Genomic DNA, 21,342 nt, shown 5'->3' on the forward strand with positions numbered 1-21,342 from the left:
GAAAGGATCGATGGACAATGCCGTCGCCAAGGTAATTGAACGTTCGGATAAAAACGGATAAAAAAAAAAAAATTTCGATTGGCAAGCATGCTAGACTGTTAATTTATCGACGGCGATCGGTAGAGATTCGCGCGCGTTGATGAGGAAGTCGTTTCCGATTGGGAAAAATGGCGAAAGGTTCAAGAGCTTATCGGGCCGAATGGATCTCGTACGTGCGAAGTTCGCTCAAGGAGGATAATTATATCGTGGTTGGAAAACTCGGAATTATTCGTGACCGTGACAGCTACCTCTTAAATCATAGGACGTGTGAAGTTTCTTATCTCGGCGCGACGATCGGATGCCGATAAAATTTGCAAGAATTAATGATGCTCGGTGTGGCTTGGCGCGCGTCGAACCTTCTTCCACGTATCTAATGCACGAGTTGTAGCGCGGCTAATTTCGTGCTTCCTTATGCGGCCGCACGCGGAAGGAACGATCATTATTGGACGAATAATCTTTCACGTCGTTAACATGCTCGTATGTCATTATTTCGCCGATACAGTTTAACGATTGAAATTGCCCCGCTGTTTTATTTTCGTAGCTCGTGTCTCTCGCGGTTCGAAGATCTACTCTGAATCGTTTAATTTTTTTTTTTTTTTTGGGGAAAGTAAAAACGATCGAATTCTTCAAATTGTGTATTTTTTTTTACGAATTAAATTATTTGGAGACGTACGAATAAATAAGAGCTCTCGTTTCTCATTGCGTGATAAACCTGTTTCCCGTTTCTTGCAATTGAACGGAATGAAATGTGCCGTTACAAAATTGATACGAGTTTCATACTTTGGTCGTTAATGATTGAAATTATCTCTGAAAAGAGACAAGTGCGGAGCAATTTGATCAAGCTTTCGCGGAACTTGACGTTCGATAAGTGGAAAGATTTACGCTTAACCGCTCTTAATAGATTTATCACGGACGTGACGCGTTCGATCTAACATCTAATCGCGTTCCCGACTTATTCGAGGCGTCTGATATTTCTAATTTTCTGAAATGGGTTTGCTATACGCTCGCAAGGCCGGTACATTCAATTTATCCAATATGGTTAACCAGTTGGCCGTAACGTTGCCTAGGTGTCTAGCTCTGTCGAGCAAATTGTATCCTTTCTTCGTCAACATGTTCGCCGAGTTGATTTCACGTTTCCTCGTGTAGGAAGGAATGATCATTACCAGAGTGTACGATCTCTTTCTCTCTCTCTCTCGTATCGTATGTGAAGACAGTTACGCGCCATCATTCTTGATGATTAAAGTGAATCGTACCGTCAGCGTTTTTTATTTCCAAGGAGTTTTTCGTCCGAGCGTGCTGCGTAAAATTGTAACAAGCGGCAACCGATGACTATAATTGAAATTCGCAATTTGCCGAACGACTCGTTACGCTATACCTTACGTTTTCAAGATCACATAAATTCCCCGCGTAATTGATTACTACGATTAATTTCGCGTGCCGTGGCACACATTTCGTTCTGCCCGACCCGTTGCGTTCCGTCAAACCGAATTTAGGAGAAACGAGGTGAATAATGAATAATATTCAAGCGAGTGAGAGAGAGAAAAAGAGAGAGAAGTAATTGATATTTATAGCGGAGAACAGTTTTACGTTTTATGTAAATCAATTTCAATACGACGCGCAGCCCTTGATACGAATAAATGGACAAATAAATTCTGCGGTGGTTCACTGGGACAGTAATGTGCTCACAAAATTAATTTATCCTTCGTAATTTGCTGACACGCCGCGTCGGGAGATTTTCTACTTTACGCGTGGAATGGCGGCCCACTGATGATGTAGTGGTATTTTGACAACCTTAATACACATTCCCGGTCATCTCAGTCGTTGTTACATCGATAATGTCATCCATCTGGTTAGCAGGCGTGGTACGATCATTGATCATCAACTTGGTACCTACGACCAAGTGTATCGACTAGTTTCCCTCTTGTATTTTCCCGCTTGAATATTTCGCGAATATGTTGAGAAACTGAACAAGCAAAGATTTATTTTCAACGTCGTTTCAAGACGTTTCACCATTATTAATCGTAATTTCGTCGTTCGAACTTGCAATGCTTTCTCGTGAATATTCTTCCAAGAACGAGAACAAAATATCCTTGACGTTGATACCTTTTGATGACACGAAGAAAAGAAATGGGGGAAACAAACAGCTTGTGATTGTAATGCTGTAACGCTGATTCTCTTGGAAATATCTCTGATAAGTGATCTATGTACGAAGTAAGAAAATGTTTCATTAAACTACGTGTTCCATCGTAATTATAGTACTGAATTGTTCTTACTACCAGTTCGAACTAATCGAATATCTTTCATATTTTTCACATTTTTCAATGAAAGCTCGTTGAAAAATTCAAAATTCCCACGAACGCGTGAAAATCCACCGACCATTCGCTCTAAATTCGAATTTTCATTCCTGTGAACGTGTAACGCGTTTCGCTCGTCTACGCTGGCCCGGCGTTGCCGGAAACTCGTGAAGCGCAACTGCGTCACGCATCCGTCGGTGACGAAGAGCCTGTTTGCTTTTCCAAATTTTCCAGGCGACAGCTAGCATTACACGGTGAAAGTAATAACAAGCAGCCGAAGCTGCCTGCTATCAACGCTGCATCGTGACGCGCCATCGCCAAGACGACGACGGTGCATCAACCGACGCGACCTGTTATGGCGCGAGCAAATTGCTTCCCGCCGCGTCGTAAAATCCGTCCGAGTGATTGATTAGCATGCAGCCGCGGCGACCGGCGCTGCCCGACTGTCTCCTTCGTTTCTTCCCGTTCGTTCCCATCTCTCCCTTCCTTTCCTTTCCTTTCCTTTCCTTTCCTTCGACCCTTTATAAAACATATACGAACACGAAACAACAACGTGCAAGCAAGCAACGTTCCCTCTAACGGCTCGCTGTGGCCGTGGTATCGACATTATCGGCATCAAGCATCTCTATTAGCCGCGGCGTGCACCATCCCGTGCACGAGGCTCGCCGTGTCCGTCAAATTAGAATCGGTCTTTACCCCTCTTTTTATTATTAACTCGCGGTGGAACGCGCGTGGGAGGAACTGCAGACGCAGCGAGAGAGGCCGACGCGGGTAATAACAGTGTTCTTGCTGCGACAGCTGATGCCTCCTAGTCGTGCCTAACCTCTCGTCTAGCCGGCTCGCGTCCCTACGTTCGCGGTCACGTATCGCGTTCGTCGGTCTTTAGCAGTTTCGTTAAGGACACGTACGCACCGCCGGCGTGATTTGACGATTGGACAGCGCGTTACTTTCGAAACTAGTCGTTTCGATGATTTTTCGGATCGTTCGCGTGTGTGTCTCTTTTGTGAAACGGTCGATCAGATTCTTTCTTCGTTTGATTTGTGGCTCAACCTTCGGATCGAGACGCCATTTGTTAAAACTGCCGATTGGAATCTTGATTCGTGGACTCTCGTTACGCGAAAGGGGGTTGGGAGAGTAACGTAACGGACAACAGGACAGATTCCTCGAACTCGCGTCATATAGACACCGGTAACGTTGGCTGTTTGTTCTCTCGTTGAGTTCTCCGCGTATAAGTTTGCTCTGTAACGAACGGACTTTTATTACTCTATAAACGGCTATTGGCGTTCCTTTTGCCAGTTAATGGCTCGATCGATGCCATTGTAAAGTGTCGACGGTAATGAGACACGTGTTCCTCGGGGGAAAAAAGAAAGAAGATGAGAAAAGAGAAGAAGAGGAGGAGGAGGGAGGGTGATGGAGAGAGAGAGAAAAAAAGAAGATCTAATTCCGTACGTGGCCGTTTACGATCCCTCGTTAAAAAAGTCCCTAGCCCGAGGAGTTGGCGTACTTACGGTGGCGCTGTTGCGGTTCGCATCGCGCTACGGCCAACGATAAATGATAACCATTAGCCTGGAACTTACCTTGCCGGTGGTAGCGGACTTGTAGAGCGGGCCCATGATGACGTGATCGGTGGGGCAGCCATCCGAGTCAATTAAGACTATCTCGCTGGAGTCCACGCCGTCCATAGCCACCAGCTCGCGTACGAAGATCTCGTACGGGCTGTTAGGGTCGAGGATCTCGAACTTGAGCGCCAGGGGATCGCCGACTTCGGCTGACGGGATCGCTTCGTTTCCGCTGCGATCGGTGATCTTCATGGCGACGTTCGGCGAGTCGACGATCACTTCCTCGGACAACGCGGGCGTTATGTCACCGTGCACGCCAAGATCCACCTCGTTCGATACTGTTTTGTTGGTGAGATCGTACTGGCAGGTGACGGCCAGCCCGAGATCCGAGCTGGTGACAATGGTGTCGTGGTGCTGGATCACCACGTCGTTTAAGTAACGGCCCAAACCCTGTTGCCTGATGTTGCACTCCAAATCGTCGTAAGCCATTCGCAGCTCGAACTCCAGCGCGCCCTTCACGTCTTGCACGCACGAATTCGGCGAGCCTTTCACGTACACCTTGCCGTAGAACAATTTGCTCGTTTGGATTCTCGTCACCATGTCACCGGCCCGGCAATCGATCGTCACGTTGTAGCACGAGCTCAGTTCGTAGGTCGAGCCCTCTGGCACGTCGAGATAAGGCTCCTGAAACCGAGTACGAAAACGAATTTCTATCGTTATATTTATTACACACTACGTGTTCTACGACGATTCTCTTTTATTTTATTAAATACTGTTCACAAAGAAATAATCGACTTCTCCATTCTTTCTTAATGATTTTGAAAAATATTATCGGTACGATTTTCAACAAACATTGAAATACATTTGGCTTCGATTTATTCTCCCTCTATTTCGTAATATGTTTCTTTTTTGAATTTGATCAAATCGTATATCATTCACACTGTTATTACGTCAACTTGGTTCGGTATTCTTCACTCGTCGTTTCTGATTAATTCAATCTACTGATTGTTCGTTGGAATTGTTAACTCTTGGAACGAAAACTATTTTTTTGTATTGAAAATGGGACCTCGCGTGATTTCACGAACGAGCTATCTGTTAATGGTGATAGTGCGCGTCTCGCGTCGGTAATAGGATAATCTGGGTCGAGATACGGGGACAATAATAATTTGCATATTTCCACTAAACTAGCCGGCCAGTGTTATAATTATCTACTATTTGTGGAACTTAAATTGTCACAAATGTGTTCCTGTTTATCATTTTATCTCGCAACAAATTGCCAGGATGCATCGAGCCAGGCTTTGCACGTTCATTACCAAAATTACAGCATCAGCTCTAAGATATTACCTCTTTATACAATTACCGTAACGTATTATTTAAGTTATTTAATGATATAGGAAACGGGGTCTCAAATTACCGCGTTTAAATATTTATGCTCTTTTTAACGACACGGGCGGGGGCACCAAGATCCCGGGGGTACGTCGCAAGTCGTTACGAATAACTCTCCTTCTCGCGTAAAATGTCGTTTCCCCGAAGTTTGACCGTCAGTCGCATCAGTCGTGTCATTTTTCAGAAACAAATAACTTCGTACTCCATAGATGACTACAGATAATACGATTAAAACACAATTTTTGTAGTCGTTTAATTGACGACTGTAGCTTCTGATTGACCCCAACATCATTCACATCATTAATGAAGAAATTTACTACAAGTCAACGTTACGTAACATTACAAAGATTTACAAGGATTCTTCTTAATCCGAAACGAAACTCGTAACAGTTCGTCACGTTTCAAGAGATTTTGTCTCGAGATTTATCGACAATTTTTAAATTTTCAACGATGGAGAAAAGAGACTGTTTATTCATTAAAAAAAAAAAAAAAAAGAAAAGCGAAAATCATTTTGCGTTCCTACGTTGCTAATATAATACATTCATGAAAACGAAAGATTGGCGACTCCTCTTCTCTTTTACGATTCTAAAGAGCGTATATCGAATCGACGAAGAAATAAAGACGCGATAAGGTAAAAAAAAAAAAACCGTAACGCGAGTACGATGGGTATTGTGAGAGCAAAAGAAGAAGCACCGAGTCAGTCGGACGTAGAGAACACGCTAGTTGAAAATAGAGCGAGCCGATTCTTCAACAGGTTGGCAAGAAGAAAAGTCTTTGTCTTGACTTGCTCGGGACCGCGAGATACTCGGGTTCTCTCTCGTATGCACAAACTGAAGAGCTCACCGAGCACAGGCTCGATCGAGGGTAAGCAGCATCTGCGATGGAAACTCGATTTTCCACGAATGCGCTCTCGGCGCGGAATTGTTCAACCTGGTTTACACGTGTGCGATGTAATCACGTTTACAGAAAATCCCTACCGGCCCTTTCACCAGTACGCGACGCACGGCCCGGAACGAGCGAAATACGTGCGGTCTACGATTTCCAAGCGAATCCCGTGCCGCGGAATTGACGTCGAATTGTTTTACTTCGCCGTGCCAAATGAATTAAAGTAAGTTCACGCAACGCGTTGGGAAACTCCGCGTTGCGTGGAACAACGTCCCCTGACGCCATTTCGCGGCCACGTCGCGCAACAACGTTTTATTAAACGCGAACGAACGGCGAACGCTTCGTCCGTCGCGTCGAATGAACCGTGACGCGACATCGCGCGCAGCTTTTCACATTTGTTTTTGTCTTTTTTTTTTTTTTTTTTTTTATGAGCGAATAATAGAAAAATTGTGCGCTGCCGGTCGAATATCGAGATTCCGCGCGCGTTTCGCGAATATTATAATGGAACGAGGAATGGAGAAAATGAAGTAAAATATCGTTCCCGGAGAGAATTTAATATCCTGATTGTATCGTGAATACATTGCACTGGATTATTTTATTATCAGATGGTATTGTGGTCGATTAAGGTATGTCGTTAGAGCATTACGTCCAGTGAGACACACGATATAAAAAAATTGATAATTCTTTTTCTAATTCGTCGAGATGAAATTGTGGTTTAATGGAAACCGTCAGGATTCGACGGTGATTATTTACCTGAATGTCCGACAGGGTAGCTCTGGAATGATGGCTAAGACGGCACACCATGTCGCCGGTGTCGCCGTAGTCGTAAGAATGGCAACGGAACGGCGAATTCAAGCAAAGCTCCCGGCATTCCTCGGAGCTGCCAACGTCCTGGTACACAGAGTCCACAGTTTTCAAGATACGGCCGGATAGTTTCTTAAATTCGCAAAGTTTCACCGGCTCGTCCACGCAGTGGTTTTCCAGATAATCGAAACCTTTAGCAGATTGGAAAGCGCTCGACCCGGCGACGGTTAACCGGTCCATGTCCGAGAGTTCGCATTGTTTCGTCGAGTTCGCGTAGTTGGCAGACCTGAAAGAGAAAACCCAACGACCATTTAGAATCTCTGACACTTGGTTTGGTAGCGTTTGAGACGAAGAAGGAGCTCGTACAACATTTTTATCAATATTATATTTGACGTGTCGAGGAACGGTGAGAATTCGGGAGAATTCGTGTGGGCAGGAAGAAACAAGACTAATAAAAAAAATGATTGATCAATTTATTCAAATGGAATAAAATAACGTGAATGTGTACGAAAGGATAGTTCACTAATTGCAATTATATCAACGTTTGCTAAACACACGCGCCAGATGTATCGACAACGTCGATCTGTACAAACGACCAATCTTCGTACCTTATTCGACGATTGTATTTCATACTAAAACTCGATGTATGTACCATCGAACTGTCAAACGAATTGACCTGTTGCGCAACATCTGACAAAATGACCGGAATCATTTCACGCCTATTAAACTGTTGCGACTGTTATTACGCGAAACCGCCGGAGATTAAGTAACAGAAACCAAATCTCGGCCGGATTTCGATGGAACAATGTGTAACTGCATTAAGTCTCAATGACGTAGAGCGAAATCACAGAGTCCGTAGGGAGGGGAAAATTGTAATAGAAGCTGGCTAATGGATTTCCACAAAACTGCGAGCTTCGCGCTGCCAAATATTGCGGCGGCGCAAATTGAATCAATAGCTTCTCGGGAATTTGTCGCTACAATTGACTGCACGACACGCAATTACTTTGCATTCAACGGGGAGCTAAAGTGCTTGCACACTTTAGCTGCCACGGAGAAATTACGCGTAGATATATTTTTACATGTGGATTGTATGAAACATATTTTGGAATTTCGCTAACGTCGAAAACAGGGCGATATTGTCCAAGTTTGAAAGCAATCTGTAACGTATATAGTAGTTGCAGGACATTTGTTGCGGATATATATTTGATAAAGAATTCGTTTGTTGCATAAGGTTAAAATTATATATTATCGTAATTTATTTATTAATTATCGAGATTTATCGATGTAACGAATCACTGACTGATAGATCTTCTTACGATCTTCAAGTTTGTCTGAATCTTGGATTAAAAAACAGAGACTCGAGCTCGTTCATTTTATTATTTCTTCGCTTCTTTTCTGCAACGTGTTCAAATTTTGAAATGTTTCGCACAGCAGGTTAAAAATATATTCGTGAAACATTTTCACGAGTGTTTCCCAACAACCTTCGTCAACGACTGTACGCGAGTTAACACTTTTTTCGAGAGATCAGGGACTATTAACGCGAGACGAGGCGAAAGTGTTTGTACAGCGTGTTTAATCAACGAGAAACCTGTCTTCAATGGCGAGAAATAGAAATATTGCGTTTAAAAGCTCTCACTTTTTAAACACGTCACGGTAAAATATATATATACGAGCGTATTACATTGGTTTTCTTCTATTTTTCAAAGACGGCCTGGCGCCCGTAAGTCGAAGCAATTATTACATGCTAGACCCGGGATCGTTTCACCGTAATAGTCTACAGTTCAACGGCGAAAACACTAATTTACCAAGGTTTACCAGAGGAGTCAACCGAAGCAGTTCCCTCCGTTCTCTTCCCCGTTTTTGTCCACGTTCGTTAATGCCTGCATGTAATGAACGTAATAGCAGGCAAGTTGTCCGGAAGTAAGAACACCTCTCGTTTTTGATTGCTCGGTCTCCTCGGTTTCCTCTTTCAACCTGTTTTACACGCAGACGAAGCAAGAACCTTGATACTCTATCCTTATCTTACGTTATTTACGAGAAGCTGCATGATAACGTGAAAACGCGTATTAAATATCTGCAGAGATATTATATAAAATTGTGTCAGTGATAATTTAGCATTGAATCACTTAAGTTCGGAATCTTTAATTTAATTTAATTTAATTTAATTTGATTGCTAAGCGTGGAAAATGATAAGTATAAGTATGAAGTTAAATTAAACCATCTACTCAACGATGCTAATTGAGAGTTGATACGTTAACGATTCTCGGAAATTACGAGTAGAACGTAGAAGCTTTATCGACTGAAATCATTATGCGAGTCAATTCCCCGTTTTCAGATATGAATTGCATGCGTAGGTACAAAATTTTTTATTCATCTTTTTCCAAAATTACGAAATGTAAAGAGGTTCAAATATTGACAAATTGAATAAAAGCTTTTTTTTTTTTTGCCTCTTTCGAATAAGTAAAACATCACGCTGTTTACACAGAAAGTTGTGTTTGATGAATTTCGTTGCGGAATCAGTCTATTATTAAGCTCGAATTGAACTTCACAGTTCGGAAATATCGCTCGATGAAAGAAAATTCAGTCGTATAAATATTTATCGCGAAAACACATTGACGTACGTCTAGATGTTGACGACGTGTACGATGTATCACCGCGAATATTTACATTTCAATTTATTCATGTCGCCGGAGTGACATCGCAATTTTCCGTGATGAAAGTTCGGCGCAATTATTTCATCTCGTAACTTACCGATTACCATGCCACGATCGTCGAAAAGTATCGATGGCAAATTCGTCGATGTCAAAAACGTTAATTTAGGCCAGCGTTAATTGATAATTAACAAAGAATTCCTGCGACTAAATTCTCAGTACATGTGACAATTTAAAGAATCGATTTCCTCTTAAATAACGACGTTTGAAATTTCGAAAGTGAACTTTCTTCCAATTTTTTAAAACAGCAATTCTAGTTAATTTAAGTTGATTCAATCTTTTTCGTCCTTCGTTCTTTCATTTCTGGCATTTCATGTCATTTTTCGAGCAATTTGTAAAATCACTAGTTGTTTCAACTGCAACAATACCGAACGTTGTGGCACTAAATCATCATCGTCTTCTGGACGAAGTTCGGTTAGAACGTTGTTGCTTCTCTCGTGGAACATCAGGTTCAAAGTGAGCAGCGGGGTGCCAAATTTATTCCACGTTCCTCGATCGATTTCGGATTATATTACCTTAAGACTTGGATAATATTCATGGCTGGCACGTTATGATTTCAATATTCTCGGAGTTCCCCGTCCGAGGGAATCGAAGTCGAAAAATCACCGCGCCCTTATGCGGTTCGTCGCGATAAACGCCGCCATTGAGTCGAACGTATAATCGAATCGTCTGCAGCTCTGCCGATTATCGCGCCTCCGGGCCTTCTTTTTATCGTATTTGCCAACGCTTCTTCATCAGCTCGATAATCCGTATTCCGAGTGATTTCACTCTTTGGGACTATAAAATTACATGGAAATATTCTAACCGACTGTAACCTTCAACGTAAATCTCGGTAATCTAGTTTGACTAAAATATTATCTTTTACGCACTCGAACGTTCTAATTTCAAATTACATTTAACAAGAAGAAATTGGAAAGTTTCAAGACACATTGTAAATATTTCTCAATATTTTTAACGAAACGGCCTCGCAAATTTCCAATTCCAGAAGCTAACAACAACGGTTAAGAATATGCCAGAGTTTCGTGACTGTTTTTAGAGACTGTTTTTTAGAGAAGAATTTGAAAATAGAGTGTAACCATCTGGTCGCGCGATACACTCGATCTATAAGTTGTTGAACAGTTGAACGGAGGTGAACTACGTCTCGAACATACCGGTTCCACGGTGGCTCATTTGAGAGCGATCGAGAGCTGGCGTTGTTTCTATCGATCCGGTGACAATCGAACTGATCAAATTCAAACCGGCACCGATTTGATAAAACGGCGCAAACAGAAATGAAGGGTTCCGTAATCGAACGTATATCTAGTCGACTGTTCGTTCGTTAAATCAACAAGTTTCGACACAGAATTGTTCGCGATTCGAATAATTGGCCGGTGATATGCGCTGCGTTTATTATTCATTCGGTTGGTGAGTGCGCGCGCTCGCCGAACGGTTTGGGAAATCGCTTTTATCGCGAATTACTTTTATCCGATTCGCTCTCGCCGATCGCCGGCCGGTGATTGTACCGCGACAAGATTTACGCGCGGCTACGTCTCGCCCCCATCGTCATCGATCTCTAATAGAAACGTCAAACGATATTTCCCCTCGCGCGAATTGCCGCTTCGCCAATATTGCCGTCCGAAATTAAGCACGGCTTCTTTGTTTCCTCTTTGTCCACGTTCCCGACGAATTTACCACATCGTCGATTTCGAACGCTATTGTTTTCTATTCTACGCATGATTCGTTTTTACCTTGCTCGTTTTACTTTGTTGTAATTTTTTTTTTTTTTTTTTCTTGGCAAGTTCGAGGATCGACGGTCTTTATTCTCTCGTAGCAAAATTGCGAAGAAATAATTGCTTTGGTAAATTAAATTTAGAAGGCGTCTTCTAGACAGATGTCTAGAAAAGTCATAAATTTTCGTTCTCTGGAAATTTCTTTGAAACGCAAGATTTTACACTCAAGCGCTTCGGGAAGCGTAATGGGAATAATTCGATTCTCAAATTCACGAAATTAAATGCTTTTTGATTAAACGTAAAGTTCAGCGTCTCCTGTCGTTCGGCGTTATTTTTTTCCGAGGTACTTCCGTGCATAAGCAAGAAGAAGCTGGCCAGCGAACGACCGTTCGCTCGAACGATGAAGCCCCCCTCCCCTCTCTACGCCGCTGATTTTCTTTTCTCGAGTCTCGGGGCAAAAGATATACCGTTCCGGCACAACTTAGGGTAAACCTCCGGGGAAATTTTAACCTCCCAGGCAGATGTTAAATGCGAAGTTAACTTCGACAGAGCGATGTCCGGGCGTTTCAACCCCCCGCCAACCACACCCTCATCCCTCCCGTTTCTTCCCTTTTATTTTTCTTCTCTTTTTCCCCAACCAAACTGTTTTCTCTCTTGCCTCGAATCCCTGGGACAATTGCTCTCGTTTCTTCGATTCGCCAATCGCGATCCGCCATCTACCGCCTTTCCGCGCCGGGGCTATTTCGAAGGAAACGGCAGACAAGAGGGAAAAGGAGACAGTGCACGGATCAGGGGGGACGATCGGGGGGGCGGAGTAAGGACGAGCCAGAACGGTGGAAAACGACGGGCGCGGCGGAGGCAACGATGGAAAAGAATTACAAGTGACTCGGCCCGCTGCATCTCGATGAATCTCAAATTATTCGTGCCGCGGCGACGGCCGAGGCGTTTCAATACAGGGCGAATCGGCTGCGCCCGACGCATCTAACTTGCATTAAATTTCCATCCGGCCGCGAACGAGGGAACGAAGGCGGCGAACGGTGGCTGGCAACCCGGCTCGGGTCAAATAAATAAATCGAATAAGTAAATGCGATTCAGTCGGATCGACCGCGAGGGCAAGGTGGAAGGAGAGAGAGAGAGAGAGAGAGAGAGAAGAAGGAAAGGGAAAACACGTTCGAGCATTAGTGCGGCGTTTCCCTTCGTAATTTCAGCGAGACGCAACGAGCACCATTCGGGACGTATGGTAAAGTCCTTGCGGCTTTTCAACCGTAATTGAATTTCTGCCGGTATTTAAGCGTTTTGCCGGCGCAATTCTTTTTCTCGACGGGGGAATTTCGTAGCCGCGCGTACGAGTTGCCTTGTCGCGCAGTCTGCCAATCTGACGAGATTTCACGCGCAATTCCCGAGCACCTACTGGGAGACATTCGTTCAAATTTGAAACACGAATTTTTACTCGATACGATAAAGCGTTTACATTTAGTTAAGGATTTCCAACACACACACACACATACACACACACTCTCTCTCTATCTCGTAAATTACACCTTCCTTCCTTCATTTACACGGAGTAGCCACGTGGATTCGTTTTGCGCGAACGAAAGTCTGTCAGTATAAAAGAAAAAATATTGAAAAGAAAAGCTGGTACATGTTATACGAATACGTATTTCTTTTACATAGGTTGACAAAAAATGAAAAAAATAAGGAACAGTAATAATAATGAGATTCCAAGGAGCAAAATTTTATTCGGTGTCACTATCGCCAGCTGTAATTCAAAACGATCAATTTTTCTCTTTTCTAATTGGCACAAAACTCATTGTCTTCGCCGCTTGAAATATTTGCAAGTTCGACCTCGTTTTCATCGTCAATGTTAATTTTCTTGGACGATTTGTTGTCAAACTTACTCTTCCGCCAAGTTTCCATAAATTTCACGTGCTTGAACATAACCGGCTTGTAGGAAACAAACACTACGAATTTTCTCATCTGTTATTGTTATTTCGTTACTTTCAGAAATTCCAGGAAAACACATTCTCCGTGTAATAAAATTGATATCGCGCGTAAATAGCGTTAACATTCACGCCGTAAAAGGAAACTCGCGCCCTCTTCCCCCCAAAGAAATAAATCGAAAAGAAATCGCTGGTCAAATCGATGTCACGCGATCAGAGATGAAATTCCCGCATCGAAATGCAAACGATTATAGCTGGAACAAACGTTCGAACGATCTCTCTCTCCCCGCTGGAGAGAACTTGGAATAGCCTATAGTACCGTGTGTTTCCAGTTGGCCCATTGAAGTCTCCGCGGGCGTGTCGCGGGCCGAGAGGAAAATTTTCGTCGCAAACCTGCGGGACCGATAAAATACCGCGGCGAACGCGGGGACAGCGTTCCGTTTGTCGATGTCGATCGAGTCCACGGAGGGTTCGATAGAGCCTTTAATTGATCTGTTAACAGTTTCACAGCGATAAAGGGCAAAACGAGGAGAACAGTTCCAGAAAGGCAGATCGGCACCGACGAACCCGATGAAACTGGTATCGCGTGTAATCCGGCGTTCGTTGTTTCGCGTCACGAAATGGGGGGACACTTTATGGGTTCACGCCCGGCCTCCGTGACACGAACTGAAAAACACTAATTTGCATTACTCTTTTATAACCTGGTCCCTTTTTGCGAGGCGGCTTGACATCCGCCAGGGCAAAATCCGGGATAAGCGGCTATATTAACGATCGTCCGGCAAAACCCAGCTTGCGGCGAGCATCCAGCCTCTTTGTGGCTGAGCCGGCCGAAACGGCTTCATATCTGCACCATTTTTTCTCAGCTCGGAATAAACTAATCAACTCTAGACCACGTTCCATTTATGCGTTACTCGTAAACGTATATCAAAGCGATACGTCGCGAGGAACGAGCTCCGTTTTTTCAGCTGCTTCCCGGAAATATTAAATTGGCCTGATTTTTAACCACTGCGAAACGGGCAGATCGATTCGAGCCGCTCGTTGATCAAAGAGTTTTTCCGTAAACGCGACGTAGAATTCTCGTACCAAATATGTTACGGCAAACATTCATAAATAATGTCTCTGTAATAATAATAAAAGGTATCTAAGTGGATCAATCGTCGAGTTTCACAGGAAGCTGGCAATTGTTTCGACACTTGTCAACGAGGAGATCAATCCTAGATTCACCGCGTTTGATAAAACTCATCCCCGCCGATCGGTATCAATCGACGCGATAGCACATTTCATTTAATTCGCCGTGCGATGCTTGGCGATGATTCGTTTGGCGATGCTTGAAAACAGCGGATCGTATTAAGTAACAGGCGGAGTCGGGGCGAAAGTATATCAGATAAAAGAAAGGTCAAGATCGAAAGAAATAGCCGGTGGTAGGAAAGGATAGTTTCAACGGACATTTTGGTAGTTACGAACGGCCACGATACTCGGATCTCGGTATATCCCACCCGGTATTCCCCATGTGCTATTACTCGGAGATATACGTCGTCTACGCAATCCCCGTGATGCATTCGCGCGTTCAGCCGCGACTACCGGACGAGACACCCTCTCCACGCTTCGTGCTTTCTCTCTTCCTCTCTCGATCGTCCGTTTCATCCCTCTGTACATCGACTTTTCCCCGTTGCACCGGCACTCACCACCCTCTTTCCCCTGCCAGTCTCTCGCTTTCTCGACAAATAGCTACAATTACGTACATGTGCCAATACATAACCCACCCTTGCTGGCCTCGTCTTCCATATAACCCTCTTTCCAAGCCCGCTTCGCCACACCGCTCTCCCCTTTCCCCCGCGTCTATCTATATATCTATCGGACGAACAAAGTGCACCGCTACGAGTCGTCCGTTTTCCAGCGATGTTCGCATCCGATACCGCACCTACGTCTTTCTATCCCATCCCTCGATCCTCCTCTACCTTCTCCTCTTCGGGGCTCTCTCTTGTTTCTCTCCAGTCTTTCGTCCCCTCGTCACCATCTCGATCACTTGGCCTTGGGAAGGAAAAAGTTTCCGGGCGACTCGCCGACTTCTTGCAACCACCGTTCCGAAGAGCAAACGGTACGTTCTTTATCAGCGGTTTCTCAAGCTGTCGCGATCCTGTCGAGAAACCTGTTTCTATCAGGTGTCTAACGCGAGTTTGCGTATTTCAATAAGATCGCTAATCTAGCTGGAGAAACTATTATGGAAATAAAGGAACATTTTTACATTTCGACGACTTGACATGTTTCTTTCTCTTTTTTTCCTTTGGATTAATCGTTTCTTCTCACGTACTCTAACTTAACTCTCGGTTCGTTTCTTTCTTTCAACTCAACTGTTTTTCTATCGCAGTCGAAGAATCGATCGACGACATAAATCCTTCCACGCTCTCGACTAAAGAGTAAAGAATCGCGTGACGTTGCCGGTGATCTGGTCACCGAGCAACGAACTCGCGCTCGGGTGCCCCCCGTGCTTTCCATTACGCGTTCCCGACAAATTTATAGCTTCGTGATTGGATTAGGATCCCGTTCTTCTTTTTTATTTATTTTTTCGCCCCCACCTGGAAGAATTCCCTCTGCTCCCTGGCGTCGAATCACGCTCTTAACTTTCCACATCTCTATCCGCATAAATCCAACTTACGGTAGCGAGAGAGAGAGAGCATTAAGCGCCCGGGGAACGTTTAAGAATATAAATGGCCGTTTCGCGGCAGAAACCAAAGCTAATTGTCAGGGAACACGGAATTAACCCTTTGCCTCCTATATCGTGCAGCAGAGTATCAAGGAATCAGGCCTGCTGGTAGTACACCGCGCTACCTGCCCAACGCGCGCACATACATTATGTATCTTATCTCGAGCATTTGCTACCTTTTGCGTTCTCGCATCGTGTTATTCGCCGGTGAGGAGGAAGGAGAACAAACCAAAACGAAAGAAAGAAAAGAAAGAAAGTAGAAAAATAGTACGAAACGAACGGATCGTAAACAGTTCGAGAGGATCACTTGAGGGAAATCTAAGAAATCATGCGGGAGCGTTTATCATGCTTTCTCGTGTGTATATATATATGTATGTATGTATGTATATGTTTCTTCGCGACGAGATTCAAGAAGAATCACGGCACCTGGATTACTTGGCTACGAGAGGAAATAAAGCACCTCGAGAGTGTTGCGCTGTGCGTAGTCGTTACCACGGAACTCGGTAAGCACCTCGAGGTGCAAGGAATTAGACGTTACGGCGACGATGCGCGCATAGGGTCGACGCGTAACACACACACACATGCACACACACGTCCCAACACGCAAACCAGCACGTTCGCTGGTATTAGCGTTTATACGTACAGCCGCTCGATGTAATTACGATAAAGTTAATGTAAGGGCGTCGGGTGGCCCAGCTGGGCTCTACGGTCGATCGGCGACGTTCCCCGGTGTAACAGGTGCTACCTCGTGAGTTTCAGAACATCGGTACGGCGCTTTTCTCGGCCAGCAAGCAAGCAGTTAAGATATGGGCCCAGCTGTGTCTTGGAAATAGGGTGACGCGAAAACTTCGCCAACTTCGAGTCAACGGTAAATTTTTACGCTGCAGACACAACGCGCGAACGTGACGCGACTGACGATGGTGTGTGTGTGCGTGTGTGCGTCGTCCAAAAACTCTCTTTATCGAGAGTTCGAACTCGAGGAAACTCCATTTTTGTGACCCTTTCGTCGAGGAGGAAAGATATTTGAGGTTAACCCTTATCACGATGTCGGATGTATTGAATTTGAAATCAAGAATTTTGATACATTCTTTAACGCTGGTGCTACGAAAATGGTCAAAACGACCGGTTGATAATTTTAGATATTCAGATATTTTACAGATGTGAAACATTTTGTACTTTTAGAGAGTTACATGATTCTTCGTAAAATACATAAATGAAAACTTGTGTATTATAAGGATTTTCTGTTTCTTCTACTTCAGTGTCTCTACTGATGGAAATTCTATGCCTCGCTTGTCGGTAATTCTAGTGTCAAGTTGGATTACAGAAGATATTTTTAGAAAGGTAATTAAATTGTAAAGGGTAATTAAATAGGGTAATTTTAGGGATGAATGCATTGTGTATCTTTTATAGATCTCTCTTTTATAGAAAGAAATGACCACGACCTCAAGTTAAGATCAATTTTATATGTAAAAGCTTAATAATTAAGTCTGTTCGACTTTTAAATCTGAGTTCAAATCGACGTTAGTCAGATTGGTTTCTGTCTATAAATAAAATTAAATTACACACTTGTACTAAAGGACAATAATTATTTTAACAAATCAGCGTCTTAAATTTAGAATTTAAATTAAATTGTACGCTCAAAAAAAAATTTTCGATCTAATGCTGAAGAGTCTTTCTTAAAGAGAAGACTACTCATACCCACGTGATAGTGACAATGAAAGAATTAAACGCACTTGATTCTTCACACAAACATCAGAAAATTATTACCGACAATTGTATCTCATTTCACGAGGAATTTTAACCGATGAAATAGTCCGCGGCGAAAGGGAGTTTATTTATCGAAGGATGAACAGATTCGAGGATGGGGCAGAAAGAAGGAGCAAAAGGACGGTGTAATTAATGACGAGGATTGAAGATGTAATCGGCGGTATACGCCCACATTCGCGATCCTAATTAATAAATATCACCGTGGCTAATGAATTGTGGTTTTTAACCGCGGCAAATATAGCAGCGCGAGGTAAGGCCAGTCTGATTGCGAATTAATTACTTATATCGCTCGATTTGCATATGCAAATCGCGAACGACGGAGCCGCGCGAGAGACAAAGAGAGAGAGAGAGAGAAAGACGAGAGATGAGAGACGAGAGACTCGGAGGAGAAAAAGGGACCGAGGCAGGGTTGGAGGCAAGAAGTTTCCTGCTATCATCGCTGGTGTAACCCGTATTGGCGAACGATGAAGCGATAGGGAGAAAGAGCGAGCTTCCACTTATCGCGGAATTCGTTTCTATCGGGAGTTCTTGTAACAGTTCATGTTAACGACGCCTCGATAGCCTCGTTTATAGACATTATGTACATGCTTGTCCTAATCGTTCAATACGCGCCCTTCTTCCACGGGACGGGCATTTTTCTTTTCCGGAGCCATCGATCTGGGAATTCTTAGTCTTCCATTGATATAGAGCGGGTGATTAGATAAATTTGTTTCTTAATCAGAGTGATGAATCGAGGCAGTCGAGGTGCTCGATAAAGGAACGAAGATGTTAATAAATTTCCGTGTAACAGGTGTACGTTTTATTTCTAACAGAACATAGGTACTAAGTTTCAATTATGCCAAATGAATATTGAATATTGAAGCGTTGTACGTTACAACAAATTAGCCGTAGGATAATCAATTCTTGCAATGAAAGTGTCAACTTAATTTTTTCAAGGAGACATGCCAATCGATGTTTTAAAAATAATTATCTCCAGCTATGAAAAAAAAGATGAAAGTGCACAGAATTATTCGTACTTTCGTTGCAAAACGTCAATTATCTAAGCTACCACAACCCGATGCACATAATCCAACAACGCACATTTCGTTTTCACCGAGTGAAACACGGCGTATCGATCGAGTGGTGTAACACATCGCGGAATTACAAGCGCGCCATAATCCGTGGTTGATGTTGCCGTGGTTGGTGTTTATGGTGAAGTTATTTGCGCCTCGGTTATACATTTTACCGTGCATTTTATTCGGCGCGAGAATATTCGCTTGTCCGGCCCGAACTCTAATGAACAGCAACAACACACTCGCGGCCATATCTGGAGGCCGACATCGTCAAAGTTAAAATCTGCTACGAGAGGAAAGGGGGAGAGAGGGTTCACATGGGGTGCGTAATGCGAGCTACGAGCAGACTATGATCTGATAACGTTCGAAGATATAAAAGGAAAATGGAACAAGGGTCCACGGGCTGCAGAAAAGAGGGTCGGGGACGGACCGTCCCGGCAGCCGGTACACTACCACGATGCTTGCGGTGAACACCGGACCAAGGAGGTGTACGTAGATAGAAACAGAGTCGCGATAAAGTCGTATCTTTCTTATTGCTATCTTCGCCGTAATTCTCCCCAAGTCGCTAGGAACGAACACGCAAGAATAGTACGGTCAGCAGCAGTAGCAGAGAGGCAGCTCGTGAGCGAGCGAGCAAGCAGCCACGACGACGACAGCAGCAACGTTCCACCGTACGCCCGTTTGTACGTACACACTGTCGAGATCTGTGCACACCGGCGCGCATACTGACAGGATATATTTTAATGGTCGGATTTCTCCGCGCATGCACGTCCCTATCTTTCACGGTAACGACGCAACCAACCCCGTACGAACGTCATGCAAACACCGAAAGGAAAATGGGGGTTGAGCTAGTGAAGAGAGGAAGAGAGAGCGAGAGAGAGAGAGCACGAATGCACTGGCTGAAATACAACGAAGAAGCACAAGACAGAGGCGAGAAGGATGCGCGTTAAAAGCGAATGTTCTTTGCTGCTACGTTTTATCCGTGGCCTCGCGACTCTAAGATCATTAACCCCGCCTCGTAAAAGCCACGAGACATTTTCGTCACACATTTGCTTCCCGCCACCTTGCTGTCGCCGGCGAATGCTCGTTTCTTTTTTTCAAAACCACCTCCTGTTCCAGTTTGTCCTGGGTCGCGCTCGGGAAAGTTCATCCACCGAACGATTTCCGGTGAACACTCTGCTCTCGGCTCTCTCGGTAACAATTCTTTTCGATGATACTCGTGGCAGAGCGATCCGATGCTCCGCCGCGTATAACGAATTATGTAAATCAAAACGGGAAAGGGAGTTCGCTATCACGCACCCTTTGCATACTTTTATGCATGACGGCGTAAAAGGTATACCGGAGTTCTTGCTACTGGCGTAGATGCTAACTCCTCGGCCAAGGAGATGGAGAAGTCCAAGGGAGAGAGAGAGGACACCGTGGTATTGTGCAGTTCGCGCAGTTCCCCGCAGTTTCTTACGCCGACTCGTCATTTCTTACGTCGCGCAATTTTGCATTGTTACGTTAACAGTTTCTTTCGGGTATTCGTTTTATCAGGTAATTTCACGCTTCGGTTAGCTTTCGACAAAAAAAGAAAAAAAGAAATAGAAGAGAAAGGAGATCCTGGTATTTATAATTCGACAGTCTTCGAAACTAGTCTCTCGAGATCGTGAGTTCTTCTTAGAACTTAGCGTAGAATTCTCTTCGCTTATGAGAAGATACTTTCTTTTTTTATTTGGAGACACTGGATACGTGATCTTCACTTGACGAAGACATTTCTGCGACTCCTCCACACGTCTTCCTACATCCGTAAAACGAGAGGATCGCTTAGCGAACGCAAGACGAGCGTTACGAGTAAACGAGTATAGGGATAGATAGATCGGCGAGAAAGACCGGTAGAGGAGACGGACAAGGCAGACACGGGGTCGAAACAGCCGGGTAAACCGTACGTATTAGAGATCTAACTGACAACCGGCGGTCCTTAACGTTCCCCCCTATCCGGGCTTTGAATGATTTACTCGGATTCGCCACTGTTTAGTTTAAACAAACGCTGCTGTATCCCCATAGGGATACCGGTTTGGGTCTCTTCGCGTGCCACTATGCATCTCGTAGGCCAGGTAGGTTGGTATTGCCGTAGCGATTGCCTCGCTCGCTGTCACTGCCATCAAGTCGTTGTACAAGGTGCAGGCACTGCAAAGTGGGGGCGGTACGACGGGAGCCCAGCGGGGTTTCTACCCGTCGAGATGAGTACCGACGATTGCGCGACTACTGGTTGACCAGCTAGTACACCTACTGCATTGGCTGCATTCAACGCGTACCAACTGCACCGCAGATATATCGCCGTGCAGCCTGATCCTTATATGGTGACTAATTGATTGCGGCCTGTGCGTATTACATTTGCGTTTTAAACGACGCAAAATATAATACCCCCCTTTGCCTATTTTGCTCAATTTCGTATCACCTTTCTTTCCCTCCTTTTCTTTCTTTCTTTCTTTCTTTTTTTTTTTTTTTTT

At 44.2% G+C, this 21,342-nt stretch overlaps 1 protein-coding gene across 2 annotated transcripts in view; it reads right to left on the minus strand.

The window, feature by feature from the left end:
• LOC122535101 overlaps positions 1-21,342 on the minus strand; it is a 246,490-nt gene that overhangs the window by 13,426 nt on the left and 211,722 nt on the right. For both annotated transcript variants that reach the window (XM_043666325.1, XM_043666324.1), the window contains 2 exons: positions 6,917-7,253; positions 3,911-4,576 (listed from right to left, as the gene is read on the minus strand). In XM_043666325.1, coding sequence (XP_043522260.1) covers positions 3,911-4,576; positions 6,917-7,253 — 1,003 coding nt within the window. The remainder of the gene's footprint in view (positions 1-3,910; positions 4,577-6,916; positions 7,254-21,342) is intronic.

The sequence above is a fragment of the Frieseomelitta varia genome, unplaced genomic scaffold (assembly GCF_011392965.1).
Source record: "Frieseomelitta varia isolate USP_RPSP 00005682 unplaced genomic scaffold, Fvar_1.2 scaffold_67, whole genome shotgun sequence".
In the NCBI taxonomy this organism is placed as follows: Eukaryota; Metazoa; Arthropoda; class Insecta; order Hymenoptera; family Apidae; genus Frieseomelitta; species Frieseomelitta varia.